The 19,397-nt window shown below is 47.7% G+C and overlaps 1 protein-coding gene across 1 annotated transcript in view; it reads left to right on the top strand.

Moving 5' to 3' along the window:
• Positions 1-18,219, top strand: part of FGF9 (fibroblast growth factor 9) — a 48,731-nt gene extending 30,512 nt beyond the window's left edge. Inside the window, exon 3 of the mRNA XM_064493272.1 lies at positions 16,460-18,219. Within this exon, the coding sequence (XP_064349342.1) occupies positions 16,460-16,672 (213 nt within the window). The 3' untranslated portion in view covers positions 16,673-18,219. The remainder of the gene's footprint in view (positions 1-16,459) is intronic.
• Positions 18,220-19,397: the final 1,178 nt, after the last annotated feature.

Here is a 19,397-nt window from a genome sequence, read left to right as displayed (position 1 = left end):
TTGGAAAAATCCAAAGGAAAAGGCACGAGAATTCCAAAAATTTGTCAAGTACGTATTTGTGATGTCTTTTAAGGACGCCTCCCCTGCCATGCAGACAGTGGGCCTGTAACAGCAGCTTCTACACTGCAGGCACGAAGTTACACGTCTTGGTTAGAGGGATAAAACGTCCCGTTCCGCCTTCACAAGAATTAAACGTCTGTAGTGAGTCAGCTTCTGGTTTCCCTGCAGCTTGCTTTGGTTTCCTCCTCTGGTTACGGGGCGCCCCGGCTCCCCGCTGTCTTGGGGCCCTTCCCTCCTTGTCCCACACTGACTAAAAGAGCAGAGATGCATGTGTGCCTCTTACAGAGTAAGCAGGACTGATGGAATGTGATGGATGCTCTTTAGAATTGCCCCAGAACAGTTTCATGATGCTACGTCTGGTTTTGGGAATGCGGGCTAACTGAATTAGAGTGGCACTCCAGGCGGGGCATATTGACGAGAAAGGAGACTCTCACCATGCCTGCCCCTGGAGGTCCACAACCTCAGGGCAGAACATTTCCCTCATGCTGCCATTCTTCCAGTGTTGTGCCATCAAGAGACCGATTTGAGTTATGAATGATACTTTGGGAGGTGGGTGCAAAATTTGAATCAGATTCTTTCTTCCCATGATCGCTTCCATGAAGCAATTTTAAATTTTGAATTTTGCGGTGACTCTACTGTCTGTGCTCTTTCTTCCTCCTGGCATATTTCCTCGTCAAGGAGGCTGGATCCCACTCTTATCCCAGTGCGTTCATTTGGTTCCAGATGCAAAATGCTTATTTCTTTTAAAATGTAGATTATTAAGTGAAAGAACTTTATTGTATTAACAATGCTTCCTGCTGAAGTATGTGAATTAACCTGCCTGAAAACACAGTCTAGTCACATCTAGCCCTATGCCTCATTCTGCACTCCACGTGGTCCTGAGCATGTCCCCAAATGCAGCAGTACCTGGAAATGGCCCAACTGCTCTCAGATGAGCTGTTCTATGTCCTAATTAGCTGGTAGCTATAGACACGTGGGTCGTGTTTATTTTTCAAATAGCAGGAGCTCAAATTATAGGAAAACTAAAAATAAAATAGAAAGAATAAATATTGTAGTTTGGATAAGTAAAATTTTTTGTAGTCATGGGTCACATTTAGTGCTTAAAATTTTTTTAAACCTTTAAAACCTGGTCAACTATTGAGTTTTATTCTTAGATAAACGCATGATTTTTCAACATGTCTATATAATACCCAGTGGATTATTTAAAACCTGCCCAAAATTTAAGTGAAGGGAACTCTTCATTGAAACTCATGAGTTTATTCAGCAAGCAGTTACTGACACGGACCACATTGCCGGGGTTGGGAAAGCAGCACAGAACCGGTAAAATCGGTTTCATATTCACTATGAATATAAATGAGTCACTTAGCGCGTGCCTACCACTTGTGAGAGCGCCAGGAGTTACCTGCCATAGCTTTTCTCCTTATCTCCTTTGTGTAAAATACCGCTTCTTTCTGGAGAAGAGGACTGGGATGTGGTTTAAAGCAGAATATTATCTCTTTAAAGCAGATACTTTATAATATAATGGACTTACGCCATTGGGAAATCTTCTTTTCACTCCCATTCAACTGGACACTTAAAACTGTTCTCAAAGCTATTCCTTCTTGCTTTGACTTTGAGTTGAAAAATGTCTTGGAAAAACAAAACATGCATAAAGTCAATGTGATGTAATTTAGCGTTCTTTTGGGTCATGTTTTATAATGATTATTCTATATTTGTAGAACAGTAGTTAAGTTTCCAAATTCCTGGGTGACTGTTTTTATCTCGGAAGCATGTGATGGCTTGTCGTGAAGTGGTCTTTTTTGGGAACCACACCCAATGGTTCTGAGCACACTCAAGGAACTGTATTAAGGAGCATGTGAGAAATATGTGAACAATCTATAAATACATTTGACTAGTGACTGCTCTCTAGAAAGGGTCTATACTGTGATTAGTACATGAGGACAAGAAAGTTACCTGAGGACAGGGAAAGGACCACCCTGAAGGATGGGAGGTAACGGTACTGGCGCTTACACAGGGTGAGGAGCACTGCCTCTTCCTTCCAGCCAGAGAAGTGAACCTCCAGATTCACAGGGCGTTGTGTGGCGTGCACAGAAGGGCCTCAGCTGTGCAGAACAGCTAACCTTAACACTGTTCTAGTTCTACCTAACACATTTGAAAAGAAACGCCAAAAAGGATCAAACTATTTTCAAGTCAACTTCATCCCAGAACAAAGCTCAATAAAGTTTATGGGAATAAAAATTATCCATCACCCACCCAGCAAGGTAAAACACACAATGTCTGGCATCAAATCAGAAATCATCAGACATGCAAAGAGGCAGGAACACAAAACCCAAAATGAGGATAAACATCATTCCAGTCTGACTCAGAACTGACCAAGATGTTAGCGTGAGCAGAAAATTACATTGAAACAGCTATTACATTTCATATTTTTTAAAAAAGTTTGAGATATGGAAGATACTAGGAAAAAATTCAAATTTGACTTCTAGAGTTGAAAAATACAATGTGTGAAATGAAAAATACATTGGATAAGATTAACGGTAGTGTTGACACTGCAAAACAAATGGTGCCTGCACTTGAAATTATAGCAACAGAAACCATCTAAAGTGGAAGAAACAGAGGAAAGGGAATTAAGGAAAGCTGAACAGAGCATCAATGATCTGTGGGAAAACTTCAAGCAGCTTAATGTACATATAACTGTAGTCCCCAAAAGAGAAGAGAGAGAGGCGTCAAAAAAATTTAAATAAATAATGGCCAGAAAGTTTCTAAAATTTGATAAAAACTATAAACACACAGACCCAAGATGCTCAGTGAACCTAAAACATAACAAACATGAGGGAAAAAAACCTATGGCAAGGCATATCATAATCAAATTGCTGACAACCAGTGATACGAGAGAATTTTTAAAGCATCCAGTTTGAAAAAAGCCACAGCATATATTTGATACAGAAGAACAAAGTTAAGAATGACATCAGATTTCTTGTCAGAAAAAATATGAATAAGAATATAGTGAAATAACATCTTTAAAGTACTGAAAAAACAAATCTGTCAAACTGGAATTATATTATAGAAACCGGAAACAATATATTTTAAAAACCAGAAACAATATATTTTAAAAACAAAGGTTAAGTGAAGACTTTTTTTGATATACACAAGCGCAAAGACTTCATCATCGGCTGACCCTTACTATAAGAAATGTTAAAATGATTAATATTGTAAATGTTAAAACCTTAAAATCTTTCAGGCAGAAATGAAAAGATGCCACGTGGAAACAGGAATCTATTCAAAGGAAATGAAGAACACCATAAATGATAACTGATGAGAAAATACAAGATTTTTTCCTACTTGAATCACTTTAAAGGGTGATGGGCTGATTAAACAAAAACAATAACACTGTGAGATTTATCACATTTGTAAAAATAAAATGTGTGACAGTAGTACAAACCCAGAGGGAGAGACATGGAAGTACGTATTGTAAGGTTCTTATCCTATCCTCGGAGTGGTGTGCATCACAGTGAGCTGAAGATGTGTGCTGCCAACGCCACAGCAACCACTAAGGTAATAAACAAAGAGTTGTAGCAAGATGATAGATTTAAACTTGTCTATACTGAGTCACATTAAAAGTAAATGGTCTAAACATCACAAGATTGGATTTAAAAAGCAAGATGCAACTATATCTTACCTACAAGTAATGAACTTTAAATATAAAGATACAAAAAGATTCAAAGTGAAAGGATGGAAAAATACGTACTGTGCTAGCATTCTACAGAAAAAGCTAGAGTAGCTAAATTAGTATCAGACAACCTTGATTTCTCAACAACATTTTTGCTAGGGATAAAGAAGGCTGTTCATCAAAGGGGTCATTTCCTCAAAGGGGTCATTTCATCAAAAGAACATAAAAATCCAAATTGTTTGTGTACCTAACAAGCAGAGCTTCAATATATATGAAGCAGAATGTGATAAAACTACAAAGAGAAATAGCCAAATTCACAATTACAACTTAAAATTTCAAGAACCTTCTTTTGGTAATTGATAGAACAAGTAGACAGAAAATCATTAAGAATATAGAATGTTTAAACAACACTTTCAACCACTTTGACCTGATTGACATTTACAGAACACTCCACTCAGCAATAACAGAATATACATTCTTTTCAAGTGCACAAGGAACATTTACCAAGATATTCTGAACCATTAAATTAATATAGACACTAATTACAAAATTCATAATTGAATTTGCAATTAAAAACCTTCCCACAGATAAAAGTCTAGACTCAGAGGCATCACTGGTAAATTCTACCAGATGTTTTGGGAAAAAGAAATGTCATTTTATGATAAACCCAGAAAACTGAAGAGAAGGAAATATTAAAAAATTCGCTTTATGAATTAAGCCAGAGAAAGGCATTACAGGAAGAGAAAGTGACAGATCAATATCCATCATGAACATGGATATAAAAATTCTAAATATAATTTTAGCAAGTTGAGTCCAACTATATTAAAAAAGGACAATATACGATGTCCAAGTGCGATTTATCCTTGGAATGCAAGATTGACTTGCGAATCGAAAATCGATCCATGTAATTTGTCTTATTACCATACAAAAGAAGAAAAGCACATTATCAGCTCAATAAACCTAGAGAGAGCATTTGACAAAGTTAAAATAATTCCTGACAAAATCCTCAGAAAATTAGTAATAGAAAGAAACTTCCTCAATCTGATAAAAAACTGTCTGCAAAAGAACTACATGAACATCATTCTTATGGAAGACTGAGTGCTTTACCCCAGAACTGGGGAACGAGACAGGTTGTCCATGCCTTCCACTTCTACCCAGCGTTGTCCTGGAGATCCGCGGCAGAAAGGAATAAAAGGCGTTCCGATTGGAAAGTAAGAAGAGGAACTGCCTTTGTTTTTTTTGCAGTTGACATGATCATCTATGCAGAGAATTTGATGATATGTACGGAAAAGCTACTAGAAATAAAAACCAGTTTAGCAAGATTGCAGGATGCAAGAGCAATATGCAAAAGTCAGTTGTATTTCTACATATTCCTAATGAGCAATCAGATGTTGAAATAAAAATAACATTTAATAGGGTAAAAATATTTAGGGGTAAATATGACAAAAGATATTCAAGATCAATTCACTGCAAACTACAAAACACAGCCTTAGAGAAATGGAAAATTACACCCTGTTTATATATTCTTAAGATGTAAATTCCCTGCGTATTAATCTCTTGATCCAAGGTAATCCCAATAAAAATTTCAGTTTGTTTTTTTTTTTTTTAGAAATGAGCAAACTGGTTTTAAAATTCATATGGAAATGGAGATTCTCTAGAATATCCAGAACAACCCTGACAAGAAACAAAGTCAGAGGACTGACACCATTTGAATTCAAGACTTATAAATTAAGTAACTGACCGTGCAATTGGCATAAAGATAGACAAAAAAATAACTGCAACAGAATAAAAGTCCCCAAATACAGCCACACATCAGAGGACACTCAATTTAAAAAGTATGCTCATTACTTTCTAGCTTGTCTTGAAAAGCAAATACTGATAAAGAAAATGCCATATAGCAGCAGAATCAACTGAAAAAGAGATCTGACATGCTAAATTCACTATTTTTATCCCTATACTTCTGAAAAATAAGACTATTTTTTTAGAACAGTTTTAGGTTCAGAGATTTCCCACACACCCCCTCCCCCCACCGCCGTCCACACATCATCATAATCACCCAAAGTCCATGATTTCCATTACAACTCCCTCTTGGTGTTGTAAACATTTGTGGAGTTTGGACAAATGTGTAATGACATGTATCCATCATATGGTACCATATAGAGTATTTTTACTGCCCTAAAAACTTCTAGCCTCCACCCCTCAAACTTTTAGCAACCACTTGTCTTTTTACTGTCTCCATGGTCTTGCTTTTTCCAGAATGTCATGTAGTGGGAATTACACAACACGGAGCATTTTCAGGTTGACTTCGTTCACTCAGGACTATCATTCAAGATTTTTCTGAGTCTTTTCATGGCTTGATAGGTCATTTCTTCTTAGCACTGAATAATACTCCACTGCCTGGAAATACCACACTTTATCCATTCACCCTCTGAAGGACATTTTGGTTGCTTTCCAGTTTTGGCAACTATGAATACAATTGCTATAAACATCCATGTTAAGGTTTTGGGGTGGACATCACTTTTAATCTCTTTTGGGTAAATACCAAGGAGTAAGATTGGTAGATCATATGGCAACGATATGTTTAGTTTTGTAAGAAACTGTCAAACTGTCTTCCCCAGGGGCTGTGCCATTTTACATTCTCACCTTTGATAAATGAGGGTTCCTGTTGTTCCACATCCTCACCAGCATGGACAACAAATTTTTGACAAAGATACAAAGGGAATTCAGTGGAGGAAGAACAGTCTTTCAACAAATGGTATAAACAACTGGATATCCATATGCAAAAAATTCAATCCATGCCTTGTACCATATATGGAAATTAATGCAAAATGGATTATAGAGCTAAACATCAAAGCAAAAACTATAAATCTTCTAGAATTAAACATGGGAGAAAATATTTGTGAACTTGGGCAGAGATTTCTCAGAACACAGAAAGAGCACAATCTCTTTCAAAAAGGCACCATTAAGAGGATGAAAAGAAAAGCCACAGGCTGACAGAAGAGATTTACAAATTACATCCAGACTTACTTGTCCAGGGACCTATATCCAGAATGTATAAAGAACTCTCAAAAGTCAAGAAAACAGGCAAAATATTTGAACAGACAGTTCACCAAGGAATATGCAAATTGTAAGTAAGTACCTAAAAAGGTATTCAACATCATTGCTCATTAGGGAGACGGAAAATAAAACCACAGTGAGATACCTTTACACACGTATTAAAAGGCTAAAGTTGTGAAAATGGGACATACTAAGTGTTGCTGAGGATTTGGAGGAACTGGAACACTCGTACGTAGGTGGTAGGGATGTCAAGTTGTAAAACCTCTTTGGAAAACATTTTATCAGTTTCTTAAAAAGGTAAACATGCATCAACTATATGGTCAAGCCATTCGCCTCCTATGGATGGACCCAATAGAAATACAAGCATATGTTCATACAAAGACAGATGCAGCTTTTAAAATAATAGCCAAACACTGAGAAAAACCCAAGTGTAGGCTCCAGGTGACTGAACCTTAGTTCACTTCATCCTGGTACATCTCACAACGGAATACTGCTCAACCATGAGAACGAGTGAGTTACTCAAACATGCTGCTGCCTGGATGAGCCTCAAAATAATTGTGCTGAGCGGAGGAAGCTGGACAAGAAAGAGCACATACTGTACGTTTCCATTTGAATAAGATTCTAGAAAATGAAGTCTGATGCAGAGTTACAGGGAGCGGATCAGTGGTTTCCTGGAGACCACAGGGTGGGCAGGGATGAGAGGAGGGGCTGCGACGGGGGTAAGGAGGCGCAGGGGTGATGGATTTGTTCATGATCTTGACTTACCTGGTGTATAACTGTGTCACACTTATCACAGTGTACGCTTCTGTGCAGTTAACTGTATGCCAATTATACCACTGTGACAACATTTTTAAGTACTATGTACAAAATTTTTGTTTTTATAAAGAGCTGTCAGATAGATGAAATGGGATGGTGGTGACTGTGTGATCCCTGGCGCGTCAGTCACCCCCTTTGCTTTCACCCGCAGACAGGCATCTCTCCATCCGGGAAGAGGTCCCCACATTCGCTAACTGCAGAAAGAGGAGAACTCAGAGGCAGGGAAACAGTATTAAGATATTTGTCCCTGATCACCATTTTCTAAAACTCAGCTCTTTAGAGTCCTCCACTCAATTCTAAACTAAACCTCCAAGCGAGGAGAGCACAGGTTTGCAGCTGCGAGAGGCTTGACTTACGACATGCAGTGGGGGAGATGTGGCAGCTAAACGAAAGAACAGCCACAAGACAGTTCTGACCTGTATGTAGTTCACAGCAAACACCTTTTTGGGAGTGCTTTGTAATGATTAGTTCTGTATTTTTAGCACAGAACAGGAGTTCAGTTTCCAAATTCCTGTTTAGCTGTTTTTATCTCGTGACAACTTGTCACGAGGCTAAATCGGGAACCACACCCGATGGTTCTGAGCACACTCGGGGAACTATATTAAGGACGCAGTGACAGATGCCCCATTCGATTAGTTACTGCCCTCTAGAAAGGGCTGAGCACTTGAAGCCGATGCCAGACCTCAAACTATGTTGTGAAGTTCATGAGAGATTCGAGGGAAGAACAAATCCATTGTGTAATCCAGTGACTGGATAACCCACTCTTAGGACTTTGCGATACGACTCCAAGGTCCAGACTGTAGGATTAAGGATTAACGGTCTGAAGACAAGTTACAGATAAAGGAGAGGAGGTTCAATTAAGGCTTCATTTCTGCTTTCTGCAACTGGAATTAGAGCTTTTCAGCTGGAGGGCAGCAAATAAACCAGCTGTGCTTTGTCTCAACGGAAGTTTGGCCGTTCTGTGCTTTGCAGTGCATAGCGTTGTGCCTTCCCTGCGTGGGACCATGTTCCAACTGTGCTGCTTGACTATGTAAAAAGGAGATTGAATCCGCTAAAATGCTAATCATTTATACTGGCGTTAATTCACAATTGGGTGAGACCAGCTGGGTGAGACCCCCTTCCCCTCCGCCTCCTCCTTCTTCAAATGGAAACAGATGGAAGTTAGAGAGTGAAGTGACTTGATCTGGTCAGTTTCCACTGGGAGTGAGAAACAGTCCACCTTAGAAGACGAGCTATCTAATTTTCACTTCATGTGTCCCCAAAACGTGCCCTCTCTTCAGTCCTCTGAATCTGTTTCATCTCCGTGCAGAGGACACCAGGCTGATAAGTGGTCCAGGAGCCCTGAGATGGTACCCGCCTGGGCTGAAGCCATCACTGGCTTGATGTGGAAGACCGTGGGCCGTGATTCACGTTCCATGATGCGGTTCCCTTCTTCAAGCCAGCGGGTATCTGGCCCAGAGCTGCCTGGCTGGAGACTCTATTTCCCAACCTCATTTCCCAACCTCCCTTGCAGCTGGGTTTGACCACTTGATTAATTTCTAGCCATGGAATGCACACAGAAGAGATTGATGGCGTTTTTAGACCTGGCCACAAATATCACACGTCACTCCCCCATCTCTCTCCTTCTCGTAAGACCTTGAGACTCAACTCTGACCATGCTGACCAGCCTAATGTCCTAGGGGCTGGTGGGATGGCTCCCATCCCCCTCCGGGCTGTTCAGAGAGACACAGCAAGGACACTAAGGACGCTCTATCACTAGACCTTGTCATTTCACTGCTGCCTCCCCTGTCGGGCCGGGGCCTTCAGTCCTGCATTTCTAGCAGCTTTCTGCTCGGTCTTTTCAATGAGTAACAAGTGCAAAAGACAAAAACAGAAAACAGCCCATAAGCTGTGCTACCATCTATGTTCATCGAGCAAGAAGAATTTATTTCATAGAAAATGACTTTACAACCTTTGGTAATTCCATTGTTTTATATGAACTACCCATTCGAACAAAGCCACCTCGTTAGTGACTCCTGGCTAGGTGCGTTGTTAGGTTTTCCTTCCGGTTTGGAATTTGGCGGTTTATTGCTAGGGGTCACACCTGCATTTTATAAATGACTTCTGCAACCGTGTCAGAGATTAGCCGGAGGAGAGTAAAAATACACATACACGGAGCCCAGCATGAGGAGAAGTGTATGTGATTGTCCTACATCTGCCAAATGTCATGAAAGCCCAGAAGATTCTGTGACTCTTTACAGCACCAATTTCAGAAGACGCAAAACCACATTCTCCCACCTCTGTGACTCAATAAAAGAGAAAGCCGACTACGCGTCTCTGTTTTGTTGATCTACAGTGGGGCTTGAATTTCGACCACGTCGTTTACCTGGAGTTAGCGGAAGAGGACTTGGATGGTGAGAGCTTTGGGAAGTTGGGAGGCTGTAAAGGCTGGGTGCTAACTGAGCCCAGGAGGAGCAAGCAGCTTTGTGGGGCCTCGTCAGCTCAGGGAAGGCAGAGGAGCACACCCCAGGGCAGCTCAAGGCCCTGTTCCTGCTTCCAGCTCCTGCCTCAGCTGTACCATGGCCCCTCTTTAGGGGGCTTCTGGGGAGCGTGGCCAGTGTTCTCTGCCTTCGTCCCCGTGCTGGGGGGACGACGATTCTGAATTGCCTCTGCTCTGGGTCACTCTGTGAGATTCTAATTTACCGCCGCGTGTTTCCACACACCTCCCCGAGCTTGTGTCCCACTGAGCTCGGCTGCCTCTGCCTGATGGCTCAGTGTTTCTTCCAGCTCCTCACAGATGTTCAGACAGACCTATTATTTCACCGCTGCTCCTGCCCTGCCTCCTGCGAGCACCGTCTCACGGTGACACCACCATCCATGAGGACGTCCACGAGGAAACTCGGGAGTCCTCGTTCCCGCCCTGCCCCAAGCCCCCCCCCCCCATCACCAAGTCCTGACTTATCCCTAAACTGTTTTCAGAACCGTTTCCTCCTCCCTGCCCTCCCCAGCGCGCCGCAGTGCAGCCCTCCCTCACCCTCCGGCAGCAGGGCCGGACCCCCCGACGTCGGCACGGCCCCTCACCGACCCTTCGCGAAGCGGCCGGGGTGGACCAGGTCTGCGACCCCGTGCCCCGGGCCGGCTGTGTTTCGGGATGTTCTGCAGCTTAAGCAGGGGACTGCATGGTGTAGGCGCCCTGTTTCACCCCCGCAGGGCCTGAGGGAGCACCTCCAGTTCCAAAACGTTAGTGGGTCTGTTCTGAAAAAGGTATCCCAGCAAGCGGGTCAGTGAAGCCCGGACGTAACTTCAGACCCGTGCAGGTCGGGCTTCGCGGCCTCCAGCTCAGACTGGGATCGGGTTTTGCCACCTGAAGTGCTCAACATCGCACTGGGAAGTTCTGGGTTCCAGGCGTGCGCTCTCCCTGACGTTTCTCCGGCCCGCTCTCTCCACTTTGGGAACTTTTGGGGCCCCCTTGGGCCGCAGGACAGATTCTGGCAGAACTTCCAGGCCCGGGACCTCCTGAGGAGCACCCGCGCCCCCCGCCGCGCTCCCAGCGCCCCGGGCTGCTTCCCGGCCCCCTCTCCCTGGGGACCCGCCCCTGCTGCGCATGCTCAGACCCACCTCAGCGCCACCTCCCCCGGGCGCCGGCCGCCCGGCGTGGTGTTGAAACAGTCGTAGGGCCTCTGGGCCCCTGGGTGGTGCTGGGCTCTAGAGGTGGGCCCACCACGCAACGCGGGCCTCGGGGCAGCGGCCGCTTCACTGAGTAAATTGAAAAATGGCTCCCCCTCCGCTTGCTTTCTCCCTGGAATGTATTTACTGTTTTATTGTGGGTGTTAATGGGGGAACTGGGATTCCGGAGATGGACTTCAGGCTTTGAAGTTGACTTTTCCAAAAACAAATGTATGCATCAAGGGCTGTCTGGACTTTGCCTCTGAACTGCGTAACTACAGCTCCTAAGCATTGGCTAAATGGATGGAGGAAATCCTCTCTGTTCACCACAGAGCTTGACAAAGTGGTGCCTGTGGCTTTGTGGGATGAACTGTGCAGAGAAGTCTGGGGTGTAGGTGGGGACCCCTGAGGCAGCCGAGAGGAGTGAGGGGGGCGCTCAGCAGGTGGCTGGTGGTTCCTGTGTCACCAGGATGTCACTTGCTCCAGTAACTTTTAACACAAAGCCTCAGTTTCTGCGTTTGGAAATCACAGAATGGCACCTGGGGCCTCGGGAAACCTGTAGAAACCCCGTCCTATAGTTTGGGCTGCACCATGAACGGGCTTTCCCGGGACGGTCACTCTACCTGCTCAGCAGAGGGGGTGCTGGGTGACACACAGGTCACAGTGAGGCGTGAGGAGAAGAGCAAGTACTTTTCTACTCAAAATTAAAAGCTGAAAGTGTGTGCCTGCGGGGAAGTGCTGCCGCGCCGCCCGCCCGGAGGCCGAGGTCCCCCTGGAGGCATAAGTGGCACGCGAGGGTCTCAGGGAGGGCCGCTCACAACAGGCCACAGAGTATTCACTTTTTTCTTTTACTCAGTTAAAGTGGTGACAAGGTTTTCCACGGGAGAATGTCCCTCTCATGTAGTTGGCTCTGATGGGCATTATTTATGGTGGAGAGAAAGGTCTGGGAATACGTGAGCGTGCTGGAAATTGTGTGTAAATGTAGGTGCACAGGTGAACTGGTTTGGGGAAAAAAATTGAGAATCATTGAAATATAAAATTTTTAACGGCCTTTCTAACCTTAAAATTCTACATGTCACGATCCATGGCTGTGATCCTGCTAGATCTTTGCTGCTTTGACATGACCCTTACTATGTATCATTTTTGGTAATTAATGCTTTATTTCATTTATTTCTTTGCAAACTGGCCATTCACCACGCCCTTCATTCAGCCGGTATTTATGGGATGATGACTAGGAGGTGAGCCCTGCGTCAGGTGCTGGGGAGTCTCCGGTGAGTGAACCTGGTGTATTTCTCTGCCAAGCTTGCTGCCTGGCAGTGGTGGCAGTAGGAGGAGGGGTGCTGACCACCAAGGGCCATAGCAGTTGGGGTAGGAGACACGCAGATGGGGACCAGAAAACAATAGGGTTTTGGGAAGTAGGATTCCGTCCTGCTGGATTGGAACGTCACTGCTTGGCATCTTTAATTTCTCTGCCTGTCTCTCTCTGTCTTTGAATAAAAGCCCACACAGCTTTCCGCAGGTTCTTCATAAACTGTCCTTTCCTCTGTCTCGCCCTCCTTCCCGGCTGTGCCTCCTGGTACCAGCTCAAGAACGCTCCCCGCGGCTGTTTACCGGCCCCATTATTTATAGGCTGCTATGTTCCCCCATGCTCCTCGCCAGTCACCACCCAGACGCGCTGTACGTAGTTCGTTATTTTAATCTTTCCCAGTAAATCAATTCTCCCTACCTCCCCATCATTTTTATTGCTCTGCTTTGAACTCCCTTCAGCTTTTCTACCTCTTTATGGTATTGAAGTGCCCGGAATTTAATGTAGTTTTCCAGGTGGGGTTCGAGAAAGGCTGTTAGAGCGGGACTCTCACCTCTGTTCGCTGCTGGGAACGGAGCCCAAAACTGCATTAGCCCCTGAGCTGCGGTATCAGCTCTAGCAGCGCACGTCTGATTGTCTCCTGCCCAGCGCCTGCCGGCTCCCACACAACTCCGCGGCGTCCCTCCGGTGGTCTCGCTGCCGTCTAGCTTTTAGTCAAGGGTCGGCACCGAGAATCAGAGGAAGGAAGGTGGCGAGCACAGCCCCAAAGGGTAAACGCAGTGGGTGACTGATGACAGTGACCGTCCCTGCCACGGGAGGTGTGGCCGCGCGCGGGGCTGAGGCTCCAGGACTTGTTTGTGTTCTCCTCTGGCACTCGCCTCGTCTGGCTGAGGAGCAGGCTCAGAGACGCTAAGTAAGTGTCGGGGAGTCCCCCAGCTTGAGGCAACACAGCTGGGTTTGAATCCGGGCAGCAGGACCGCAAAGCCTTTGGAACCAGCGCCGCTGGTGAGGGGCCGGGGCTGGGCGGGGGTGATGGTGCCGCCTGGAGCCGGGGGTCCGCCGGCCCAGTGCTGGGCTGAAGCACTGTCACCCCCGGGGACCACTGCCCGGGTCTCCTTCCCCAGCCTCATAAAGCGAGGTGCATCAGAGGACCAGTGAGATCTTCGAGTGAGTGAGTGGAGGTTAAGTTCCGGGCACTTGTGGACACGAAGCAGTGTTGTCACCCTCTCTGCCCTCAAGCAGCTTCCAGAGTCCCCGTACCAGAGCAGGGCACAGAGCCCAGCGAGACAGACCCTGCAGAGCAGACCCAGCAGGACTGTGGTTGTGAAGGAGAGAACGCCGAGGTCGGAGGCTGTTTCTGAAAGGAGTCTGACTACGGCATCTTGCCACCCTCAGCCAGTAGCATCGCTTCCTGCTCCTTCTTTTAGGTCAGTGTTGAAATGGAGTCATTCAACTTTATTTCTCCTGATACTGATGCAAACCTTGATCAGGAGTCGATGAAAAGTGAAGATTGACGGGGGAAATTAGGGTGCAAACGGTGCAGTTAGTGTGCGTAAGGATGGTGTTTTTTGAGAAACACAGAGTTTGTGTTTTGAACCCATTCCTACTTTGGAGGAACGTTGCTGGCCATCCCCTCCCTCTGCCCATCAGTCTTGAGGGGTTGTTTGTGGGGCCGCCGGGTGTAGAGGAAAGGGTGTGGCTGTTGGAACCCAAGCAGTGTCGTTATTTAGCTTCATAAAGTTAGGCAGGTCATTTAATTTAAATTAGGATTTCTGCCAATGAGCTGCTGTGAGGTATAGATGAGATAGACCCGCAAGGGCTTGGGGTCGGAGCAGGTGCTCCACAGGTGCTGGTTTTCCCTTCTGCTCATCTCTGTCCCTTAACTCCGCTATACAGCCTGTGAGCATGTGGTTTGCCAGGTGAGCCACATAGCGGCAAATACTTCTAAGTTATCTACTGTGTTCAGGACTCTATGATGTATACAGTCCACTACCATCACCCTCACTGCCACCATTACCATCACCACCATCACTACCACCACCACCATCACCTCCACCAGCACCAGCACCACCAGCACCACCATCACCAGCACCACCACCATCACCATCATCACCACCGCCATCACCACCACCACCACCAGCACTGCCATCACTACGTCCATCAGTGCTTGACGAGCACTCGTCGTGTGCCAGGCACTATGCCAAGCACTTTGCAGACATGTTCTCATTTATTCTTCAAAACTGCCCTTTAAAGTAGGTACTATTATTTCTCCAGTTTTGAAAATAAGAGTACCGGTGCTTGGAGAGGTTAAATGACGTATTCAAGATTATATGGGGTGTGAGAGATAAAGAAGAAACAGGAGCCCTGAGCCCCTGCCCTGAGGAAGTGTGTGATCTGCTGGGAAGTGAAATTAAAGCCCATGCAAAATTAGTGCCCTTGCTTTGGCGAGGCATCCTGTAGTGAGTGCCAAATCGCATGGTTCAGGCTAGAAAGGCTGCAGATGTTTGGGGGCAGGGACTGGTGAAGGTCACTGTGCGCACGGTTCTTTTGTTTTATGGGATTAACACTTATTCGGATTCTCTGGAGGACCGTAGGGGTACATGTGGGACACAGGAACCTCAGCCAGTCGTTCTGACTTCACAGGAGTCCAGGAGACTCTGCCCACAGGCTTCTTAGGGAAACAGAAATGGAGCGAGACCGGGCAGCACAGAAACTGGACTTGGGAAGCTGTGCTGGACCCAGGTCTGCTCTAGTGATGAGGCAACCTCATGTCCTGGCAGCAGCAGGCGGTCTGGCTCCTCCGCTGAGGCTCTGCTGTAGCTGAAACCTGATGACTTGCTGATGTTTTCAGCCCTGCTCCTGTAAGTTCCCTCTCCCTCCCTCCCTCCCTCTCTCCCCCCCTCCCCCCCACTCTCGAACCTTCCTGTTCAGATTTCCAGCAGTGGGGCTCTCATGGCTCTGCCTGGTCCTCTCCATCCTTCTTTAAGCAGGGCTTTGGCACCTGGTGAACCCTCTGGCCCCTGGCCTGCCTGTGACGGTTCCGCCCAGGTCAGAAGCCCATCCTAGTCCAGTCAGCTTTGGCTGAAGTGTCTTGGTCACATAGAACCTGGTCACCTCTGCAGAAGGAGCCCTCTGGACAGCTGTGTCACCAGGTGTCTGTCACAAGAGCTTAGGTGTGGCCTGTTGACAGCAGCTGGGGAAGCCTCCGTGGAGGAGTGGAATTTGACGGGCAGGAGCCTTAGGGGAGACACAAACGGTGGCCTGGAATGAGCTTGTGGCAGCAGAGAGTACCAGGAGAGGGACGGGGAACGAGCCAACTCTGTGCACCCAATCCCGGCCTAAGAGTCAAGCAGCGACTGTGGACAATAGTTTTGAGGCACAAGGGAGCCATGAGAGGTGTGGGAATACAACAGATGTCTACCGTGAAAACAATCTAAGAAGAACCAGGGTCGGGGGAGGGTAGAGCTCAGTGGCGGAGCGCGTGCTTAGCACGCACGAGGGCCTGGTTTCAATACCCAGTCCCTCCTCCAAAAACAAATGAAAAACAAAGAACCAGGGAGGCAGAGTCATGACGTGCAGAGTCAGGGGCGCCGGGCAGGAGGGCAGGAGCCCCCCTCGGAGCGGCGCAGGCTCTCCGCGCAGGCGCCTTGAGGCGCCCCAGTCCCCCCGCAGCCTGGGCGGCTGGCGCGCCCGCGGGGCCCCGTGCGTCCCGCAGCGCTCTCGCGGCCCGGCTGCAGCAACGGCCGGGACCTAGGTGAGCTCGCGTCGCGGAGTGGGTTGGTAATGAGCCATGGGTTGTTTTAAAAGTAGCTGTTTTGCTTACTGAACCTGCCCGCTTGCTAAATTCCTCACGGAAACGCCGTACCTCCCGCTCTCACATTTCCGCTCCCCTACTCTGTCTGCAGGCTTCTCAGGAGCGGCTCGCGGCTCTTGCGCGGCAGCGCGCTCTTCACTCTTCACGTTCCGTGTGTTCTGCTGCTGCCGCCGAGCAGCCCCAGCGCTCGACCTGCCCTCCTGGGGCCCCTCCAGGGACCCTGGGGCACAAAACAGATGTGGACCCGATTAGCTTTTCTTCGAGAAAGTACTTCGCAGTCTCTAGAAGCTTCCGGAGGGCATGAGATTTGGGCGCAGAGCTACCAACGATACACACCGCCATGGCCGCGTGTCCTCTGAACTGACGTGAACCATCTGATTTTCCGTTGTCTGGAACACGTCTGCCATATTAGAAGAAATGAGATGCTGCTGTTTTTCGGAAGATACACCATTACTTACTGCACTGCTGTTGCGATGAAGTAAGGATAATGCCGATTAAACAAAGACACGTAGGAACCTTTGTAAGACACCTCCTAGACGTGGGGATGTGAAAAATAAACGTGTGAAAAGTAGATGTGTGACATGGGAAAAATAACGTGTCTGAGAAGTGGTGAGTTACAATGGGTTACAAGTACCTCTGGAATCGTGGGTTCAGATCGGAAGCAAACCAGTGGTACCTTAATTATCAGCCACACCCTCATCTTAAGCCTAACCTGGATACTACCTAGCCCTATGGCTAGTGTAATCTTTTTTAAAATTTTAATTAATTACTTATTTTAAAAAATTGAATTACAGTCAGTCACAATGTATCTGTTTCTGGTGTCCCTGTGGCTAATCTAATTGTAACCCAGTCCTCCTGTCTCTTCCCTCGCCCACTGGGCTGAGCACTCGATTCTTTTAATGTCGTACAAGAAACTCTTTCTCTTTGAGATGATGTCCCAGCTGCCTTCTCTCGGGCTGTCCTCACAACACACCACAGATTGGATGGTTCAAACCATAAACGTTTCTCCTCCCAGTTTTGAAGGCGGACAGTCCAGGGTCAAGGTGCCAGCAGAGGGGTCTGGGGAGCCCATCCTGACCTCTGACTTCTACCTGTGTCCTCACGTGAGAGCAGAGAGGAGGTGAGCTCTCTGGGGCCGCTCCTTCTCAGGGCACTGACCCATTGTGAGGGTCCCCCCTCAGGACCTCTGCACCTCGCAGGACCCACCTCCTGACCCCGTCACCCTGGGGGTTTAGTTTGAGGGGGACACAAACACACAGCCCACGATGCCAGCAGCTGCCCTGCTGGCCCTGGGAGCTCCTCCCCACCTGCCTGGCCTCTGAGCTCAGGGTTCTGTCACCTTCCCTCCGGTCCAGCCCTTCCCTCCTCCCCTACTGAAGCATTCCCCTCCTCAACCTGGAATGTGCTTCCCCGCTTCTTTGCCTGAGCTTTGAGGCCCCCTTCGGGGCACCACACACGCTTTTGCTGCTGTGTCCTCTTAAGCTCCTGGGGGCATTCTGTCCAGGAGTAAGAGCCATGGTCCGGCGCTGGGGGGAGGTGAAAACGAGAGCCCGTGAGGCCTGTGTTGGTGAGGGCCGAGGATGAAAAGGTTCAGCCCGTGGTCTGACTAGCAGGGCCCTGGGAGTTTCCTGAAGACCAGAAAATCTGGTTACTGGGAGGTTCGGATGAGAGCAAAGAGGTTCCATGGGCCTCGGGAGGCTGGGACGTGGAGTGTGCCCCCTGTGGCAAGACCGATGAGATCAGTTCCCTCCGCTGGCTCTTTTCTCGGGGTCTCTGTGCCGGGTCAGCTATGGATCCAAGCCACAGGTCAAATCTGCTTGCGACTGTTTTTGCCAATAAAGTTGTATTGAGGGCCAGACACCCTCCTTCTGTATGTGTTGTCCACGGCTGCATTCACACCGCGGCCGCAGCCGGTCGCTGTCATGGAGACGACGTGGCCTGCAGATCCGAGGACACGTCCTCGCTCGCCCTCTGCGGAAGACGTCTGCTGACGCCCATTTGAGACGGGTTCGAGGTCCCGTCCGGCAGGGCTGACACTTTAAGCCATCCCTTCTTGTCTCCACTAAAAAAAAGCAAGTGAAAGATGAAATGATACGTTAATCAAGATAAAGAGTAAGTTGGAAGTAGCACACGAAAAGGAAAATAGAAAGAGTGAAAGTGAAGGACAGGTTAAAAACAACAGACCCAAGGTCCAAGCCAAGGTCTGTGTCTGAGCGCGTCCCTCTGAAAGTGCCTGGGAAATGTTGTGTGTCTGTCATGACGGCCGACTCGATGGCTGGGACCAGAGGCCTTGAGAAGTGGGGGCGCCACGGGCAGGCCGGCCTTCGGGCCGCAGGGGAAGTGTGTGTTTTAGCTTCGGGGACGAGTCCTCACCACTCTGCCCCCCGGGCCCCGGGCCCTTCCTCCCCACTTGGCCCACTCACTAGGCAGGGTCCCCTGCATCCAGCCTGTGACACAGACGCTCTCCTTTCTTCCTGTCTGGGGTCACCCTCAGTGCCAAACTTCTTAGGAAACCCAAGACGCACAGCTGCGGGGCTAGGGTGGGGCAGAGGTGGTGCGGATCTGCCCCCGGTCTGCTCGTCAGGGCCGCGCGTTTCTCAGAGAGCACGTGTCGCTTGGGAGAGAGGCCGACGCGGGTCGTGGGCAGTGAGCATCCGAGCCCTGGCAGGCCGGCTCTCAGGGGGGCCTGAGGCCTGGGGAGAGCAGGCACTGCTGTCCTCTTTCCTAGCCCCTTTCCTTGCTGTTTGCACTCAGACATTATCCTTTGTCAAAGGTGTCTGGTGAGAAGAGGTGATGGGGGTTCTCAGGTGAGCAGCTCACAGCCCAGGAACCAGCTCCCTGGACGAGCTGCCTGCGTGGCTCACATCCAACAGGGCCATATGTCATGAAATCCTAACCTGGACCCTCTGCCAAGCCACACACTGCCTCTTGTTGTTCAGAGACAGGTGCCAGAAGACAAATCTAGCCGGGTTTGTGGGACTCGGTTGCTGTGGGGGTTCTGCCCAAGTCAGAAGGTGTAAAATGTACTT

Source organism: Camelus dromedarius, chromosome 13 (assembly GCF_036321535.1).
Source record: "Camelus dromedarius isolate mCamDro1 chromosome 13, mCamDro1.pat, whole genome shotgun sequence".
Taxonomy (NCBI): Eukaryota; Metazoa; Chordata; class Mammalia; order Artiodactyla; family Camelidae; genus Camelus; species Camelus dromedarius.
The sequence above is the reverse complement of the archived record's forward strand: the minus strand, read 5'-3'. Positions and strand labels throughout refer to the sequence as shown.